Source organism: Mesoplodon mirus (assembly GCF_964341445.2).
Source record: "Mesoplodon mirus genome assembly, chromosome: 6".
Lineage (NCBI taxonomy): Eukaryota > Metazoa > Chordata > Mammalia > Artiodactyla > Ziphiidae > Mesoplodon > Mesoplodon mirus.
This window is the reverse complement of record NC_138982.1, coordinates 145,019,140-145,036,934: the sequence shown is the minus strand read 5'-3', so window position 1 is coordinate 145,036,934 and position 17,795 is coordinate 145,019,140. Positions and strand designations below refer to the sequence as shown.

General features: G+C 58.8%; 1 protein-coding gene across 2 annotated transcripts in view; it reads right to left on the bottom strand.

The window, feature by feature from the left end:
• PDXK (pyridoxal kinase) overlaps positions 1–17,187 on the bottom strand; it is a 31,524-nt gene extending 14,337 nt beyond the window's left edge. For both annotated transcript variants that reach the window (XM_082625539.1, XM_082625538.1), the window contains exons 1-2: positions 16,948–17,187; positions 2,209–2,263 (exon numbers count right to left, since the gene is read on the bottom strand). In XM_082625539.1, the coding sequence (XP_082481665.1) occupies positions 2,209–2,263; positions 16,948–17,034 (142 nt within the window). In that variant the 5' untranslated portion in view covers positions 17,035–17,187. The remainder of the gene's footprint in view (positions 1–2,208; positions 2,264–16,947) is intronic.
• Positions 17,188–17,795: the final 608 nt, after the last annotated feature.

The following is a 17,795-nucleotide window of genomic DNA, read 5'->3' as shown; positions in this document are numbered from 1 at the left end:
CTTTTTTTTTTTTGGTTGCGCTGCGTGGCTTGCAGGATCTCAATTCCCTGACCAGGGATTGAAACGGGGCCCTCAGCGGTGAAAGAGCCAAGTCCTAACCACTGGACGGCCAGGGAATTCCCAACACTGTGCGGTTTGACTCCGTTGCACATGTACTTCTCTTGTCCTAGGGCTGCTGTGACCAAGAACCACAGGGGCTCCCACAGTTCTGGAGGCCAGAGTCCAGGATCATGGTGTCGCAGGGCTGGTTGCTCTGAGAGCCCCACGGCCGGCTTCTCCTGCGTCCTCATGTGGTTGCCCCTCTGGGCATGTGTCTGTGTCCTAATCTCCTCCATGGGCACCGATCAGACTGGAGCAGGGGCACCCCAATGACCCCCATGTACCTTTTTTTTTTTTTTTTTGCGGCACGCGGGCCTCTCACTGTTGTGGCCTCTCCCGTTGCGGAGCACAGGCTCCGGACACGCAGGCTCAGCGGCCATGGCTCACGGGCCCAGCCGCTCCGCGGCACGTGGGATCCTCCCAGACCGGGGCATGAACCCGTGTCCCCTGCATCGGCAGGTGTACTCTCAACCACTGCGCCACCAGGGAAGCCCCCCGTGTACCTTTTAACTGCCTCTTTAAAGACCTTATCACATCTGAGGTCCTGGGAGTTAGGACTCTGACACGTGAATTGAGGGGACACAGCGCAGCCCGTGATGTGCAGTCAGCCCCCGCCAGGTCTCAAGCATGGGTCACGCCCCGCCCGGCGGGCCAGCTTCCTAACATGATGAGAAGGGTCTGGTCCACTCTTTTTACCGCCCCCCCCAACCCAGCCTCTCCTCTCCAAACTCAGGAGACCCTTCTGAAACACAGGGGCACTCTGGTCCTCTGTCCAACCCGCCCAATTTACAGTTGACAGATGAAAAAACAAACTCCGCAGAGGCCGAGCCGGTGACCCTGAGGGACCCAGATCCTCCCTGCACGTCTGCTGCAGGCACCTGGTCCTGCTCCCCCAGGGAGTCACCACCAGGTCTGGCAGCAGGTCACACCCCAAACCCTACGTGCCTGGAAGGCTGCCCTGCCCCACCCGCCAACCTCCAGCCCCATCCAGTTTCTTCCAGCCGCTCGTCCAACGGCTCGGATCTTGGGTAACAGGAAACTCTTGCTAAAGGAACAACCACAGAACACCGGCTGCTGCTTCAGGGCCCAGCGCTGCCCTGGAGCGGGGGGCGGGGGGGGGGCATCATCATCTAATGTCTAAGCCAACTTGGCTCTTTTACTTTAAAAAAAAAAAAAAAAAAGAGGGTAGTTAAAACAGCCAGTAAAACCTGTAAGCTCTGAGGGGGTTCACTGGGCTGACAACTTCTGGGGACATGTCCAAATGTCACTGTGCCCAGCACTCTGAACGCAAAAGCAGGAAAGGACTTTTAGCGGGAACTGTAGCCTTTTCATCTGAATCCAGTGCTGTTCCTCCTCAACTGATGACCTGTAACACCCCCTCCCTTCCAAGAACCCCACCCGGAAGAATCGGGAGAAGGGGAAGCACCCTTCTGCGTATCTGGTCGGCACTCTGCCAGCAGTTTCTGGGACCTTCTGTGCTCTGAGATTCCGTCAGGGTTCAGAGTAATTTCAAAGAAGGGATGTAGGAATGCTTCCAAGAACTGACAGGCTTTGTCCCCCTGCCAGCACTAGCTCAGGGATCCCAGGTCAGGGCGTCTCTGAGGCCATGGGGGTGGGGAGCCCAGGGCCCTTGCCTGACACCGTGGGGGCTTTCCAAGGGCTGTGACCCTCACGAACCCGAGGCAGAAATCACACAGCTTCCTGTGCACAGAAATCCTTGGGGTCCCCGTGCACGAAGAGACACACACACGAGCTCCCCGAGGCTCCCCAGAACTGTCTCCCCGAGACAGTTGGGGTCTGCTCCCCTCCCAGTCCACAGTGTCACCCGGGGGGGGGGCCCAGAGCAGGCACGAGGATCACCATCCTTGGTTCACAGAGGAAAGCAGGAGGCCGAGAGGTCACGTCACCCGCCAGGTCATCCAGCTCCAAAGCAGCCACGCTGATTTAAACACGCAGCCGGAAAACCCAGGCCCCCCGACCCCCGTGGGCACGTGCTGCGCAGCCTCGGCCAGGACCACACCCCCGGCTCCATTTCCCATCTGTAAGGTGAGGGACCACGTCCTGAGCCCACACTCAGCTCTGCGAGGACCACTGAGGCTGACGCCTTACCTGTGTGGTTTGAAAACTGGACAGAGTTCACTGCGTCGACCTCAAACCCCAAAACCTGCAAGACGGACAGAGATGGAGCGGGTGTAAGAGAGCTGGTGGGCTTCCACGCACCCACGGCAGGTGCCTGCCACAGCCTGGGGCTGGCTGGAGCATCCCCGACATGGAGGACGGGGTTGGGGGGTCTCCCCAGGTCAGTCTCAGCACCCACACTTCCGGTGACGTGCGTGGAGGTGACGGGAAACATATAGGGGAGCAGCCACCCCTGAAGGGCCGGGGCTCAGAGGCCACTGCCTGCCCGCTGGAACTCAGCACATCCCTTCTGGAAATGCCACCAAATGGAAGTGCTCACAGAGACCAGCAAGGCATCCATCTGTTGGGACACAAAGAGGGCAGTGAGGCCGTCTGTGTTCCGGCCCCCAGCCCAATGGGGGGGGGGCAAGGCCAAGGGCTCCCAGTCCCTCCCTGGGAGCCTGGCTTGTAGCCCCTGCATCGTCACGTGCCAGCTGGGGAGAAAGAAGGCACCCAGCCCGGAGCCAAAGGTCCTAAACGATCGCAGCCACAGACCCGCTCCCGGACAAGGGAGGGGCCCCACCCCACAGGGCCAGCCTCATGCGGTCCCGGCTCAGGTCACCTGGCCGCCGGGGCTCGGCCCCTCACCTGGGCCACCAGCCGCTCCAGAGGCGCCGGGGGCGGAGCGGTTAAGGGAGGGGAGGGGTGGCGCTCTGGTGCCGGGAGAGCCCGACCACGAGGTCTAGAAAGTTCACTTCCAGCAGTCAGAGCAGGTGACTGGAGAAAAGGGAAAGCCAGCACGGAGCTGAAGTCAGGTTTATGAAGGAGAAGGCCCCCTTCTTAGAGAAGGGGACAAGAGGCTGTGTCTAAAACGGCCGGACGTCTCCACAGGTCTGACAGCGTGCGCTCGTGACACGGGAAGTGCCATAGTGGTTTTTCCTCGTGCGTATGTCTACTTTCCTATTTTTCTGCATTGAATCGGTCTCGGTTCCTTCGGGTGAACTGAGGTACAGGACACCGCAGATCCCTCGGGGGGAAGCAGTCACATTCCCTGTGGGGCCCCCTCGGCCCTCGGCCCTCAGAGGTGGTGGGCATCAGGGCCCAGGACCCCGCCAGGCCCCATCGGCCTCTTCCAGGCTGGCCTCACCGCCATCGCCGTGGGCAGACCCGGGACAAGGGCCCCGCGGTGTGGTCCCCTCCCTGTCTCTCAGAGCATCCACTGCATCGCTCCACACGGCCGGCCACCCCAGCTGCCCAAGGAACGCGGCCAGCACGGCACCAAGACCCCTGTGCAGGGCCCTGTGCTCAGGGTACAGCCGGGAGGCACCACCCACCCGGGCGAGGCCAGACACACAGGAGTCCACCCAGCGTGAGGGGCACCCAGGGCCCGGCCGCGTCCTGCGGCACCAGGCAGCCACCCCCGAGGGGCAGAGCCCAGGTGACAACTCAGGCCTTCGTTCGTGTCCCCCCACCCCTGGGAGGCAAGGGGCTCACGCGTGGACTCTGACCACGGCCGCCTTCCCACACTCAGTCCAAACAAGCTCAGGGCCAGCCTGCCTCTGGAGCCGCCACCCCCGACCGTGGGCGCCACCGCTGGGGGAGGGTCTTCCCACCCACGGGTTCTGGGGACGGGGCTGAGCTGAAGACCACCTCATCCACCAGGCGGCGGCCCCGGCACCTCTGCCTCCTGGTGCGTCTGCTCCCGGCCCTGCCCCCGACCCCAGGCCACCAGCGCGGCCTCTCGGAACCTTCCAGGCCACCCACCACTTCCCACCCCCGCCGGCCCCCTCCCCGCCTCGCACACGGTGCCCCAGGGGCTGGCGCTGAGCCACCCTGGCACCTGCCCGGAAGGGTCCCTCCTCCTCTCCTGGACTCGCCCCTCCCACCCCTACGGCGCTCCTGCCCTCCCCACCCAGGGAGGCTGTGACCCTGTTCTTTGGGACGCGCGGCACAGCGCAGGGCCTGATGAGTATTCGCTCATTTGACACACACGTCGGTCTCACGTGCGCCCCGCTCGACACCCCGGCCCTGGTGCCCAGTCCCCTCCGTCCTCTCCCCACCCCCAGCCGGGTCCCAGCTGGGAAGTTCACTTCCACACGGGCCACCAGAGACCCCACCAAAGGAGCCACACAAGCCCGGGAAGCCGGCAGCCACCGGGGGAAGCAGGAGACAGTGCCCTGTGGGGTGGGAAGTGGGGCCGGCCCCTGAGCTCAACCACTGGGCTCACTGCTGCAGGAGGAGATGCCGCCCACGGGGGACTCCCAGCGATCCGTGGCCCCTGACCTTCGGGCCCTCTCCCTCCTGGAAACCACAAAAATGAGAACAAGGGACCCTTTTATAACTGATCCTCAAGGACAGAGAAAGGGAGAAGACGCAGCAGGTGAGCAGTTCCACCAACTCTGGAAACAGACACTGCACAGCCCAGGTAACTGAGAATCTCAGCACCTGCGGAGGGGCCGCAGGTGAGAGTGGGGCCCCCACCCGCAGAACCTCCTGGACAGACGGAGGTCGGGGAGAGAGCGTGGAAACCCCGGGCCGCGGCTGCCCCAGGGGCCCCATTGTCGGCCACTCTGCCCTGGCTGTGCATGCCTTCCTGTGCACCAGTAACTTCCCAAACCCTCCCCACCTCTTCACCTGAACAACACCAACCAGCCTTCAGGTCTCACCTCAATATCGCAAACAGGCAAAGCTCCCTGGCCACCAGGAGAGCGTCTCTCCGGGCGGTGAGGGTAGTGACTCGGGGGGCCCTGGGTGCAGACGAGGACCACACCCCAGCTCTCCACGGGGGCGGTGGTGACCCAGGCACGCTCCCTTTGTGAACACGTGGAGCTACACGCTTATGACGTGTATTTCAACGTCTTTCTAAAAATTTCAAGCCAGTATTATGAGGACTTAAAGTAATAAAGCAAAAATCCACAGTCTTCTTAAACTAGAAACTTAAAATTGGCACTTTGCAACTTTACTTGCCAGATTTCATGGCCTCCTAGACAGAGCTCGCAGTATTCCAGGCCCCTAAATTCTAATCGACTTCAAAGAAACAAGATTTGAAGCGACAATGACACACATCCTGAAAATCCTGTCAAAATATCCTGCTCCACTGCTTCTGGATGCATAGATAATTAATCCTTTAGAGCAGGCACATTCGAAGCCACTGTTCTCTGCTTCTAAATGATAGCGCTAAGCCCCTGGGCTGGCATCTCCATTTCACCTACCAGCAGCTTATGAATTGGCATCACAGGCTAGTGTGAGGGCAGGGCCGGGGGACGCAGCAGGAAGACAGGGCACAGGGCCAGGCTCCAACATGGGAGCCCCTGGACCCCAGAAAAAGGAGGTGCCTGTTGTTAAAACCTAGTCTTCAGCTCAACACCCCCCCACCTTTTGCACTCAGCTCTGGGATCTGGGACTGTGACCCCGGACATCACATCCCTGCTCAGCCAGGGGCTCCCGACTGAGCACTGAGGGGAAGAGACGGGGAGACGGGGAGGGTCCCGCCTCTGCTGGTCACTCTACCCCAGCACCACTCTTCACCTGCAGAAGGGGGGCCCCCAGAAGCAGCTGTGGTCTTTCCATTGCTCCCAGCACCCGCCCTACACAGCCCTACACATCCCCCACCCCTCAGCTTTAAGTCCCAACCGTAGACAGACAGGGTGGGGGGGGGGTCCCAGGAGGAAGAGGACCAGGCATGGCTTTCTTGACACAAGAGAAGCCACTTCAGGTCTAAGCTATGTTGTGACCTAAGCCTGGTCACAGTGCTTGCCCCTGAACAGTTCTCAGCAATGAACAATCTTAAGGGAACAAAAGAATGCAGGAACAAGCCGTTATTAAGCAAGAGAAGCGACAACAGCAAAGGAAATCCATCAGCTGTCAAGACTCCCAGTTCTGTTTCCCCGGGCTCACCCCGGGCTCACCCTTGCACAACCCCATCGAGTGTGGGTGGAAGCTCCAGGAGAGTCCAGTCTACTTATACGCACCCTTTAGGAGCACAGTTCTCTCCTCCCAAGACAAAGAAACAGAAGCAAAAATAAACAAATGGGCTGTAATCAAACTTAAATGCTTTTGCACAGCAACGGAAACCATCCACAAACCAAAAAGACAACCTACAGCAATGGGAAAAAACATTTGCAAACGATGGGACCAACAAGGGCTTAACTTCCAAAATACACACACAGCTCCATAGCAAAACAAAACAAAACAAAAAACCAAACAAGCCAAACAAAAAATGAGCAGGAGACCTAAAGAGCCATTTCTCCAAAGAAAACAGACAAACGGCCAACAAGCACATGAAAACACGCTCAACATCGCAAATTATGAGAGAAGTGAAAATCAGAAGTACAACGAGGTACCACCTCATATGGGTCAGAATGGCCATCATTAAAAAGTCTACAAATGGGCTTCCCTGGTGGCGCAGTGGTTGACAGTCCGCCTGCCGATGCAGGGGACGCAGGGGACGCGGGTTCGTGCCTCCGTCCAGGAGGATCCCACATGCCGCGGAGCAGCTGGGCCCGTGAGCCATGGCCGCTGAGCCTGCGCGTCCGGAGCCTGTGCTCCGCAACGGGAGAGGCCACAGCAGTGAGAGGCCCGCGTACCGCAAAAAAAAAAAAAAAAAAAAAAAAAGTCTACAAATAACAAATGCTGGAGAGGGTGTGGAGAAAAGGGAACCCTCCTACACTGTTGGTAGGAATGTATATTGGTGCAGTATCTATGGAGAACAGTATGAAGGGTCCTTAAAGAACTAAAAATAGAGTTGCCATACGATCCAGCAATTCCAGTCCTGGGTATAAAGCCAGAAAAGACGAAAACTCTAATCCGAAAAGATACATGCACCCCCATGTTTACAGCGGCACTATTTACAATACCCAAGATATGGAAGTATGAAATAAAATTCATATTTTATGGCAAGACAAGAAAAATTTAAACATAAAAAAAAATGTTCTCTGCCCTTTGGCTTCCTCTCTACCCCGACTTTGCATCATATACCTGCATCTACAAACCTCCCCGTCGGCAGAAATACCTGCTCAACCATAAAGAGCAACATTCTCCCAGCATCTACCAGACAATTCCTTAAAGATAACATTCCTTCTTGATCTTGTAAGGGGTCACATGGGTTACGTGAACTGTCAATAATACGACATTTGATGCCCAGCTGTCTCCAAAAATTTATGTAACTGTACCTTGACTTCTAACAGGCCTAACAGTCCTCAGAGCTTTCTGAGATGCTCTTCCTGGGTTATAATCCTCAAATTTGGCTTGAATAAAATTTTCCATTTCTTTCTTAGATTGACGGATTAATTTTTCATCAACAGAAGCAACCTAAGTGTCCATCAGGAGACGACTGGTTTAAGAAGATGTGATGTGTGTATATATATTCATTCACTCATGCATTCTTCTACTTAACTCAGATTTATTAGGAGCCTACCCAGTTCTGGGCACTTTTCTAGGTCTTGTGAAATAGAGTTGAACAAAGTTAAGTTTTTTGTTCTCTTAGAGCTTATTTATACACACACACACACAGGAATATTACTCAGACATAAAAAAGAATGAAATGCTGCCATTTGCAGCAATGGGGATGGCTCTAGAGATTATCATACTAAGTGAAGTCAGACAGAGAAAGACAAATATTAGACAATATCACATATATGTGGATACTAAAAAATAATACAAAACCAGAAACAGACTCACGGACACAGGAAACAAATGTATGGTTAGAGAAGGGGAAAGGAAGGCAGGGAAGGGATAAATTAGGAATATGGGAACACGTCACTACATATAAAACAGATAAACCACAAGGATTTACTGTATAACACAGGTAATTGTATCCAATATCTTGTAATAGACTATAATGGAAAATAATCTGAAAGAATATATATGTATAACCGAGTCACTGTGCTGTACACCTGAAACAAACACAATATCGTAAATCAACTATGCTTCAATTAAAAACAAGCAAAGCAGAGTTCTCTGGTTGTGGGGGAGAGGAGGTCAGCGTGCTCTGAACGGGAAGACACTGTGCTGGCCCTGAACTCAGAGGCCCCTTGAGGAGCGATGCAACTGTGCAGCCATAATGCTGACGCTGATGTCAATTATATGTACATCAGCGGGTTTGGTAACTACCCCAGCACACACTCCTCCATTAGTTACTGCATTTCACGGCAAGGCTCACTCGCTGCTGCGGCCGCATCCTAGGCTCTGGAGCCAACAAGCCTGTCTTCCCACTCAGCTTGGCAGCTGGTGGTCAGCCAGTGGAATTACTCACACCAGGGAAACTGGCCCTGCCCCACCCCTGCCATTTTCACCATTTACCAGCAACAAGACTCATTTTAAGAAAAGAGAGGAAGAACTGACTAGTTCAGCGCGGGGAGGGGAGGGGAGGGGAGAGGAAGTGAGGCCTCAGGAGATAAGGAGAGACACCCCCTCTGGCCTCTCCCCTCCCCCCTTCCCCCCCTCCGGTGTATCCCCCTCTCCTCCACCGTCCCCAGCCGGGCGCCAGCCAGGGGCAGATGCTCCTGGAATTCTCTGTGGAGACGGCCCAAGAGGGCCTGTTTCAAGTCCTCACTCCCATCCTGGGAGCCTCTGTGCCGCCATATTCCCCTGGTCCCGGGGCCCCAGATGCACCTCACTGACCCCCAACCTTCGAGGGCTGCCGTGGGATGAAGCCCAGACCCCAGGATGCACATCCCACCGCCTGTGAATTCCACGCCGCCTTCTGAAGCCCCCAAAGCTCTGTCGCCTCTGGCCTCTGTGAGCTCCCCTCCTCAGTGTAGGAAAAGGTCTCCTGGCCCCAAGCCCCTGCTGGAAACCTTGCCTTCTCTGCCTCTGCTGGAGCACCTGGACTTGCGGGGATTTTAGGAGTCTGAGGTCCCCGTCAACTGTGGCCCGTGGACCTTGGCATGCAGGCTGGGCGGGGGCCAAAGCCGGGCCTCAGGCTCCCAGAGCAGAAAGAACTAGAGCCTCAGCCGAGAAGCACCACACCCAGCCGGCCTGCTGCCCACTGGGCTCGTGCCGAGTCCGCACGCGACCACGTGAGCACAGCTAACGCCGGGGACGTGGGTCTCAGACCCAGGAGGTCCACCGAGATGCACAGGCAAAACCGAGGCACTGGGGCGAGGTCCCGGCGTCAGGTGGTCAGGCGCTGCTCCGCAACCGCACGCTCCAGCTTCCCACTCCTCCCCCGGGGCAGGGGAGACCCCAACAACTGACGCGCAGGCGCACCTGGGGACAGTGGTGGGAGGGTGGCAAGATGCGCAGGAGGCGTCTGGCCACAAAGAGCAGGGACGCCAAAGACGCCGTCCACACAGGCCCCCGCCTCTGGCCCCACGCAGACCCCTGTCCACCTCTGCGGGCAGAGCATCCCTCCCCGAGGGCAGCTACACGTGCTGGGGGGCTGGGAGCCATGCTCTGATCCCGCGGCCTGGGGTGGGGTATGTGCTCCCGGCTGCCCGCCTGGCTGCTGCGTCATCAACCCACTGCTGACAGCCAGGCAGACACAGTGAGACCCGGTCGTTAACTCAGCAGAGCACGCAGACGGCAGGAGCGGGGAAGCTCAGACCACGCTGGCTCCTCCAGGGTCAGCGCTGGGCCGCGAGAGGGGTCACTTCACCATCTTCAGAAACCCTCACTGTGGCTTGTTTTGCAAGACCTTTAGTCACTCTCCTAGGAAATCAGCTTTAGGAAAGACGGGACACAAGAAAGCCCCACGCCTGTGATGGGCCTGGTTAGCCTCAGGGCTGGGTGCCTGGCGTCCCTCACTCCACCCATCCCTGGTCAGCCCTACCACTCAGCTCAACCCCCAACCTCTAGTCTCCGATGGGAACTCCTACTGGTAACAGCCCTGTGTCCCCAGAAGCAGCCTGAAGTCCCAAGGCCACCTGCGCCCCATGGGCACTCTCCCCTCAGCATCACAGCCCCGGACCCCAGCCCCCCAGCCCCAGCCCTGCTCCCGGCACAGTGCACCTGCCCCGGCTCCCAGGCCCCGCACACTAGCCCGTCATGTTCAGCTGGGCTGCACTGCAAAGCCCTAAATAAAAGAAGGGGTTTCGCCCCAAGCTCCCAGCGGCACTGGCATCAGACGGGGGACAGGAAAGCAGCTCTGGGTCAGCAGGGGAGGGAGAAGCTGCCCCTCCGCGGCTGACCATGCGATTCTAGCCCAAGGCCCGTGGCCGGACACCTCCTTCCCTTCTTGAGAAACTCCATTTGTTCTACTCCTTGGCGTCACTCTTCCGGATCACTCTGTGATCTTATTTCAAAAGCTCCGAGTGGCTGAGCACCAGGGGACATCCAAGCCCCTGAGCCCCACAGCCAACAGTCCCTGCTGTGTGCAGTCCCGGAAGCCACCTGCTGGCAGATGCTCCCGCCCCTTCCAGAGAGGTCCCTGTGAGGGGCGGTCACTGCAGCACAAGGCAGGGTGCCACAAAGAGTACAGCAATGCCGCACAACACCACTGCACAGGTGTCCACACATAAACACCCACACCTGAGCATGCACACGTATATGCTCACGCACATGCACACACCCACACACACCACAGACAATTAAGTTCTTGCTTTTCTGCATGACAGGCAGAGAAGAATAACAGAAATCTCAGTCCCAAACTAAGAGAGTTAGAAAATCAAGATATTAAGCAATTCTGGACCTTCTTGGGAAAATAAAAGGTCAGAGAAATAATGAAGCAACACCCAAGTTCCAGGATTGGGACAAACGGTGGATGCGATGGGGGACTTCCAGAGGCCAGAGGGAAGCAAGCAGATCCACGTGGCCTGCAGAGCGCAGAATGTCCCAGAGGGCGGTCACAGGGTTCCAGCCCCAGTGCGTCCCCCCCCAGAAAGTGCTGGGTGGCCTGAGCAGGGCCAGAGGGAGGTGTGCTTTTGGGTGTCGGCTCCCTTGCACTGTTTGCCAATGCATGTGTCACCGTGAAAAATGCGAAGGCAAAAACTATGTCTTTTAAAGGGCAGGTGACATTCTTCCAGTATCTTCCAAATGCAGGTCTGCTGCAAAGGTCATTTTTATCCCAGGAATTCTAAGGAAAAAATGTAAAGATTTTCCAAAGGACCAGGTATTTTGACCGCGAATCAAGACACCTCCTGAAGAAGACCACCTTGTGGCTCAGAGGGTTCTTCAGTGAGAGGCTGGAAATAAACTCCTTACGGTCTGAAGCGCCTCCTTGGGACCCAGTCACAAGCCTCTAGGAGATGCTGGGTGAGTCGTCCACACGTGCACATGTGCTTCTAACACCCCAGGACCGTCCACCTCTGCTCAGCTCCTGTGGCCATGTCACTAGGCAAAGGGAAGGGCCTGTATCCAGGTTTCCAGGCCAGGGGCCTCTCAGCACACCCTCTGCCACCAGCCTGCCTCTTCCTGCGGGGTGTCTGAGCCTGGCAATCAGGCCTGGCTTTGGGGTCCCTGTACAAAGAAACAGAGTCTCCACCCAGCCCTCTTAGATGTCTCAGTTCTGCTTCTGTACCGACGGGCCAGGAAACTCAGAGAATGAAGTGGATTTCTGCAGGCCCCAAACTGAGATGTCCCCCTAAACCATCTTCCGGGGCCACCTGTGGTCTTGCCTTCCCATCTTGGCGATGTGGTGTTTAAATGGGTTCTGAGTTAAGGTCCCAAGTCAGAATCTCAAGGCCACAGAATTCCATAATTTAATGTCCCTGCCCCCAGCCTGGTGACTCCTACCACAGAGGTCACACATGCCTAAAGCAGCAGCGCCAAACTCCAGACACAGCCTCAGAAGGAGGGGCGCACCACAGAGCCGGCCCGAAGCCGGCTACCTAGCCGGCTGGACACCTTCAGACGGGCTTGTCCGCCCAGCAGAGCGGCTGCTGGCAGGAAGAGCACCTGGCCGCCAGGCCGGGAGGGAGACACAGGAGCCGCAGCTGAACAGGCAGCCTGACGCCCGCCGGTGCCACCCTTCCCAAAAAGGACAGCTTTTGGATGTTGTGTCAACTTCTGGGCCTTTAATTAAACCTCCAATTTGTGCCACTTTTAAAGTTCTCCGAACAGGCTGCTTCTAACCTACAGTGGATTGAACTGTGGCCCTTAAAATACATGTTGGCTGGGGACTCACGCACATACCAAATTGGAAATACGGTCCTTTAAGACATAATCAAGTTAAACATCTCGAGATAAGATCACCCTGGATTATCTGGGTGGACCCAGATACACCCAATGACAGAGGTCCTTATAAGAGACACACAGGAGGGGGACATGTGACAGGAGGCAGAGATTGGAGGGATGCTGCCACAAGCCAACGAGTGCCTGGAGCCCCCAGGAGCTGCAGGAAGCAGGGAGGACCCTCCCCTCCAGCCTCTGCAGGGGATGCAGTCCCGCCAACATCTTGATTTCAGACTTCTGGCCCCTAGAGCTGCGGGAGAATAAATCTGTGGTTTTAAGCCCCCAGTCTGTGGCACTTTGTTGCGGCCGCCCCGGAAACGCATGCATAAGCCTAAGTTCGTGTACCTGCTGGATTTCCACCAAAATGGGAAGCAACAGGGCAGAAGAGGGTCTGTGCGGCTGCAAAAACAAGGGAGCACACACACACACACACACACGCGCGAGGGGGCTCCGAAGAACCATTCTACCTCCAGGAGGAAACAAGCCCCCCAGCGTCTGGGGCGGCAGGAGGCCTCACTGGGCCCATCACTCCTTCCCTTTCCTTTCCCCAGAACCAAGGCCTCAGCAGCGGGAGGTCCCTGGCCCTGCGCAGGGAGGGCGCCCCAGATGCATCACATGGGCTGACATCCTTGACTCAGCAGCGCCCTCTCCAGGGACGGGAGCGAGAAGACCACGAGCCCGCCCTCGCTTTCCTTGCTCACTGCAAACGCAGATCATCTTGCCCACGGCTCTACCTGCTGTGTCGCTGGTCACAGCGCCATGCTCCCCTCGGCCCCTAAGGTGGACTCTGGACTCGAGGCCAGAAACAGATCCACAATCAGGGTCAAGGTTCTGGTCCTTTCTCTTCTGTATAATGTTTTCCTCTGCCCAGGGAAGGCAGCTGCTCGCGGGCTGCCCACCAGTGCGCTGTGGGGACCTGGCAAAAAGCAGTTCTGGAACCAGAACCCTGAAGCCCAGGCTCGCAGGCATCCAGCCAGGACAACTCTGGGCCACGTCCACCTGGGAGTGGGGAGTGGGGGTCCCCCTGGTTCGGCCCCCGCTGCGCCCCACCGCGGCAGAGCTACACCCGGGCAGTGTCCTGGGAGCCTGGCACCATCTGATTGCCAAGAGGACTGTTCTCGCTGTGCAGATGAGGCTTAGAAAGTCTCAGGAGGCATTGACGGTCCCCGAGTCGGATCTCCAACACCAGGGGCACACGGTAGCCCCCAGGCGGCCTCTCCACCCCCCCCAAGTGCATCTTCCCATGTCCCCACGTCTGTGGGGCCCAGCCAGACCCCACCTTCTCCTGCCATTTCCAAGTTCTCGTCCCACACTCAGCTCTGCGGATAACCACGCCTTTGGAGTCTCCAGCTGTATTCAGAATATATTCCCCACTCAGCACAGCTCTGGGAGTTAAGGGATGGCTGGCTGGAATCATGCAGGGAGAGGCCACTTCCAGGCTCCACCCCCCACCCCCAGCCCATCCTGGGCTAAGGCTGCTGGGTGCAAGCCGGGTCTGCGGGGCCAGCGCCACCCATCTCCCTGCCTGTCCCTGATCCAGCAGTGCTCACACATGGGGAGGGGAGCAAAATGCCTGCATGGGACCCCATGGAGCATCCTGCAGTACTTACAAGAGCTCCGCAGCCTGGGCCCAAGCAAGAGGAAGACCCATGAGAAATCTGGACTCCAGACAAGGAAGCACTAAGTGGTTAGCAAGCTAAGGAATCTCTGGAAATTGTTCTTTTTATGGGCTGAACTGTGTGCCCCAAGCTGGACCTCAAACAGGGACCGTGTTAGTGCTCAAGCCGCAAAATAAAGTTAACTGTCTCACAAATCTAGAGGCTGGAAGTCCATGGAGCATGTTTTGAGGACCACCCTCTCTGACTTTCTCCCTCTCCTCAGCTCTTTCCGTCCTCCAAGACTACATCTTATTTCTGTAATTAGGAGGAGGAGGTAATGAGGGCAAAGGACATGCTTAAGGAACCCTAAACCACATCCAGTCCTGAGGGGGGTCCTGGCCTCCTCGAGATGCCCCAGGCACGCTTGCTGCCACCAGCCCTACCACCTTCCTGTCTGGTTTTTCTGCACAGTGAGGGGTACGAAAAGCACCCTCGGGCACTGGGGCCACCTCATTCAGCAGCCAGCACCTCCCAGGCATCTCCCAGAGATGTTCACCCTCCCCGTGTTCCCTGGCCCAAAAATGACGTGAGGCAGGCGACGTGTCCATTCTATAGATGAGGCAACTGAGCACCAGAGGGCTCAAGGCGGAAGGTAGCTTCTTCAAGGTCACGGGCCTCATAAGCCTCCAGGGGAGTGTGAACAAAGAAAAACAAAGAGCCTGGCTCACTTCTGGTTCAACTGCTACAAGCCTAAGTCTAACCCACTTCAGTCACCCACCTGAAGAATTCAGGATAAAAAAAAACCTGGGAGGCACTCTGTGCTTTAGGTAAACAGGCCCTAAGATAGTTAGATGCATATCTCAGAAAGAATTTCAATGACGCCAAATTCCTGCATCTACCTATACTTAGAAAAGCACTAAAATCATTAACTTAAGGTATCTGTTCTTCCTCATTAGCAGTAACCTTCTACCAAGATGTATGCTTGACTGCATGTATTTCCCAGCTAAAAAAACATCACATATAAACTGGTTTCTCCCCAACCTCTTCAGAGCGGTGCCCTGAGGCTGTCTCCCGGGCTACGGTCCTCAGTAAGTCCGCGGTGGGGGGGGGGGGCGGGGGGACGGACACGACCTTAAACTCACGAGCCTCATGGTGTGTTTTTCTTTAAGTAGAAGGAAGTCCAGGGATGGATTAAATCAGAGGCAGAGGTGTCACCCCCACCCCAGGGATGACAACCCCCGACCTATGTCCCTCAGGCCCACAGGCAAAGATGCTGGATGCTGGGCACCGGGGAGACCCCAGGTAAGAACCGGGGTTCAGTCCTTAAGAGGCACTTCCCCAAGTGGGTGGTCCGGGGGAGCACCCCATCAAGTAACTGGAAAAGGACATTTTGGTGTGGAAGTTGAGGCTAAGTGCCGGGAAATTCAGGAACAAGGTGAGCAGAGGAAGAGTTTGCCCCGGGGAAAAAGAAAGAAGGGAGTGGCCGCAGGCAGGCGGGGAGGAGGGAGAGGCAGAGGCTCAGTGAAGCCAGCGCACCTGTGCACACCTCTGGGAAGGGCGGCTCTACAGGCTCCGTCTCAGTGGGGGGCGGCTGCCACCGGTATCTGCCAGGGAACTGCCTGGTTTCACCTTCCCATCTGCCCCTGCTTCAGGGATCCTGCACTTTCCCCCCAGCATCGTCCCACCGCACTGGTCCTGCCCAAGCAATCAGTGACCAAGAAGCGCTGGGGCCTCCGGACAGGTGCAAGCGCACACCCTGACTGCCCCCGCGGTCTGCAGCCCCACTGGTCAGGACGGGGCGGCCAAGGACCTCACATGATCTCCACAGGTGCTCACAGATCAGTGGCGGCTGGGCAGGTCCCTTGGACTTGAACCCCTGTACCTTTCCACCTTCAGTCTTCATTCCACTGCTTCCTCCTCGGGCGACCGGCCTGCTAGCCTCAGGTCGGCCCTCAGTCTCTACTGAGGTGGTTCCAACCCTCCCCAGGGTCCCTCCAGCCAGCCGGCAGCCCACAGGCCATTGTGAGTGGGTGGCCCTTCACGTCCTTGAGGGCCCAGAACAGGGACCTGGAACACACAGCAGGGGCCCGACACCGGCTCCTTAGTCAGGGATGGGGCCCAGGGACAATGGTCCAAAGGTGAGTGGTCCAAGAGAGCCACCACCTTGCCCGGACGCCCAGCCTCCTCCTGAGCCCACAGGGCAAGAAGTGCCAGGGGCCCCAATGCTGACACCCCAGCATGACACCCCACTGCACCCAGGCCTCCCCCTGCCCCTCCAAGGGCCGCCCAACCGTAACCTCGGGGCTGCGACAGGAAGCAGCAGGTGCCGGCTGATGAGCCACAGACGGTGAGCCCCTGACCGAGGACAGGCGGGGGAGGCGGGAGGAAGCCCGCGGGCATCCCAGTAAGGAAAGGCTGACACATGTAACAAGCGGCTTCTAAAGCCAGACCCTGCACGGGCCCGAACTGGCCGCTGGGCTCTTCTTCTCCAGAGCCAACACCGGCAGGCAGGCCTTCTCCGCCCCATCCCCTGCCCGGGACCACCTCCCCGGAACGGCCACTCGCAGGATGGAGCCCACCCTTGCCGCCCGGGGCCTCACTGCGGGGTTCCTCCTCCTCCTCCCTGCCAGCATCCTGACCCACAGGGGGCGGGGACGGAATGGGGAGCCCACCAGGTGAGCAGCGCCTACACCTGCCTACCCAGCGCCCTCCTTCGCAGGGTCTCCGGCCGCGACGCCGCATTTTCTCGTCCCCAGGGTCGGGCCGGTGGGTGCGCTCCGCTCGCGCCAGGGGCTTCATTCTAACCAAGGGCCCGCATCCCCGCCCCATCCCACCCGCAAGGGTCCAAGTGCTGCCCCGAGCCCCGCCCCCGCAAGGCGCCTGCCTCCCCCGCCCGCGTTGGACACCCCGCGCTCCAGACCCTTGGGGCTGCCCGGCCAAGGTCACGCGGCCCGGCTGCGGCCACCCCTTCGCGGGCCCGCACGGCCGGGCGCGGGGACACCGCCGGGTTACGTAAGCGTACCTGCAGCGGGAACGTGGCCGCCCGGTTGCCCACGTAGCCGCGGACGACGTGGCTCTGAATGGAGAGCACCCGGCACTCCTCCTCCATGCCGGGCCTGCCGCGGCGGCGCGGGGCCGGGCGGGGTCAGCGTCTCCGCCGCGCGCTGGGGCTGCGCTCCGCTCGGCTCCGGCCACGCTCCGGCTCCGCTCCGCTACCGTCCCGCTCGGCGCAGGCGCTCCGCTCGGGCGACAGGCCGCCTCCCTCTGACCTCAGCGCGGCTGGGAACCCGCGGGTCCGGCGCTGCGCGGGGGCGGGCAGGGGGCGGGGCCGGGGTGGGGCATCCGTGCGGGGCCCGCCCCCCCACCGCCCCTCCCGGGGGACAGGGAAAACGCAGACCGCACCCCCGGCCCGGGCGACCCAGCCACGTCACTCAGCGCTCCTGGCACGTGGGCGGCCACCCTCCAAAACCCGGCGTGCACTTTCAGTTTTACCCCGCAGGGCACTGCAGCGCCGTCCGGCCTTCATCCTTCGGTTCCTCGGGCCATTCATTCACTCCACTGAGGTCCGCCCCCTGGCCCTGCGCCACGCCTCTAACCCACACTTCCCGGCGCCGCTGAGCTACGCGGCGGTCAGACAAGGACTCCCACGGAGGAAACGCACTGGTGCGGCGCCCCGAGAGTGGGCGCGGGCAGGGGTGCCAGCAGAGGGGCGGCCGGGCTGGGAGTTACCGGGAGAGCCCTCCCTAGGGCCCCGTGGCGCGCAGTGCCGGGTCCCCACTCCAGGGCCTGCAGGTCCTGGAACCCCCGCGCGGTCCATGGCCCCTGTGGCCACCGCGCGGACCAGCGCTAGGACGCACGAGCCCCGCGACC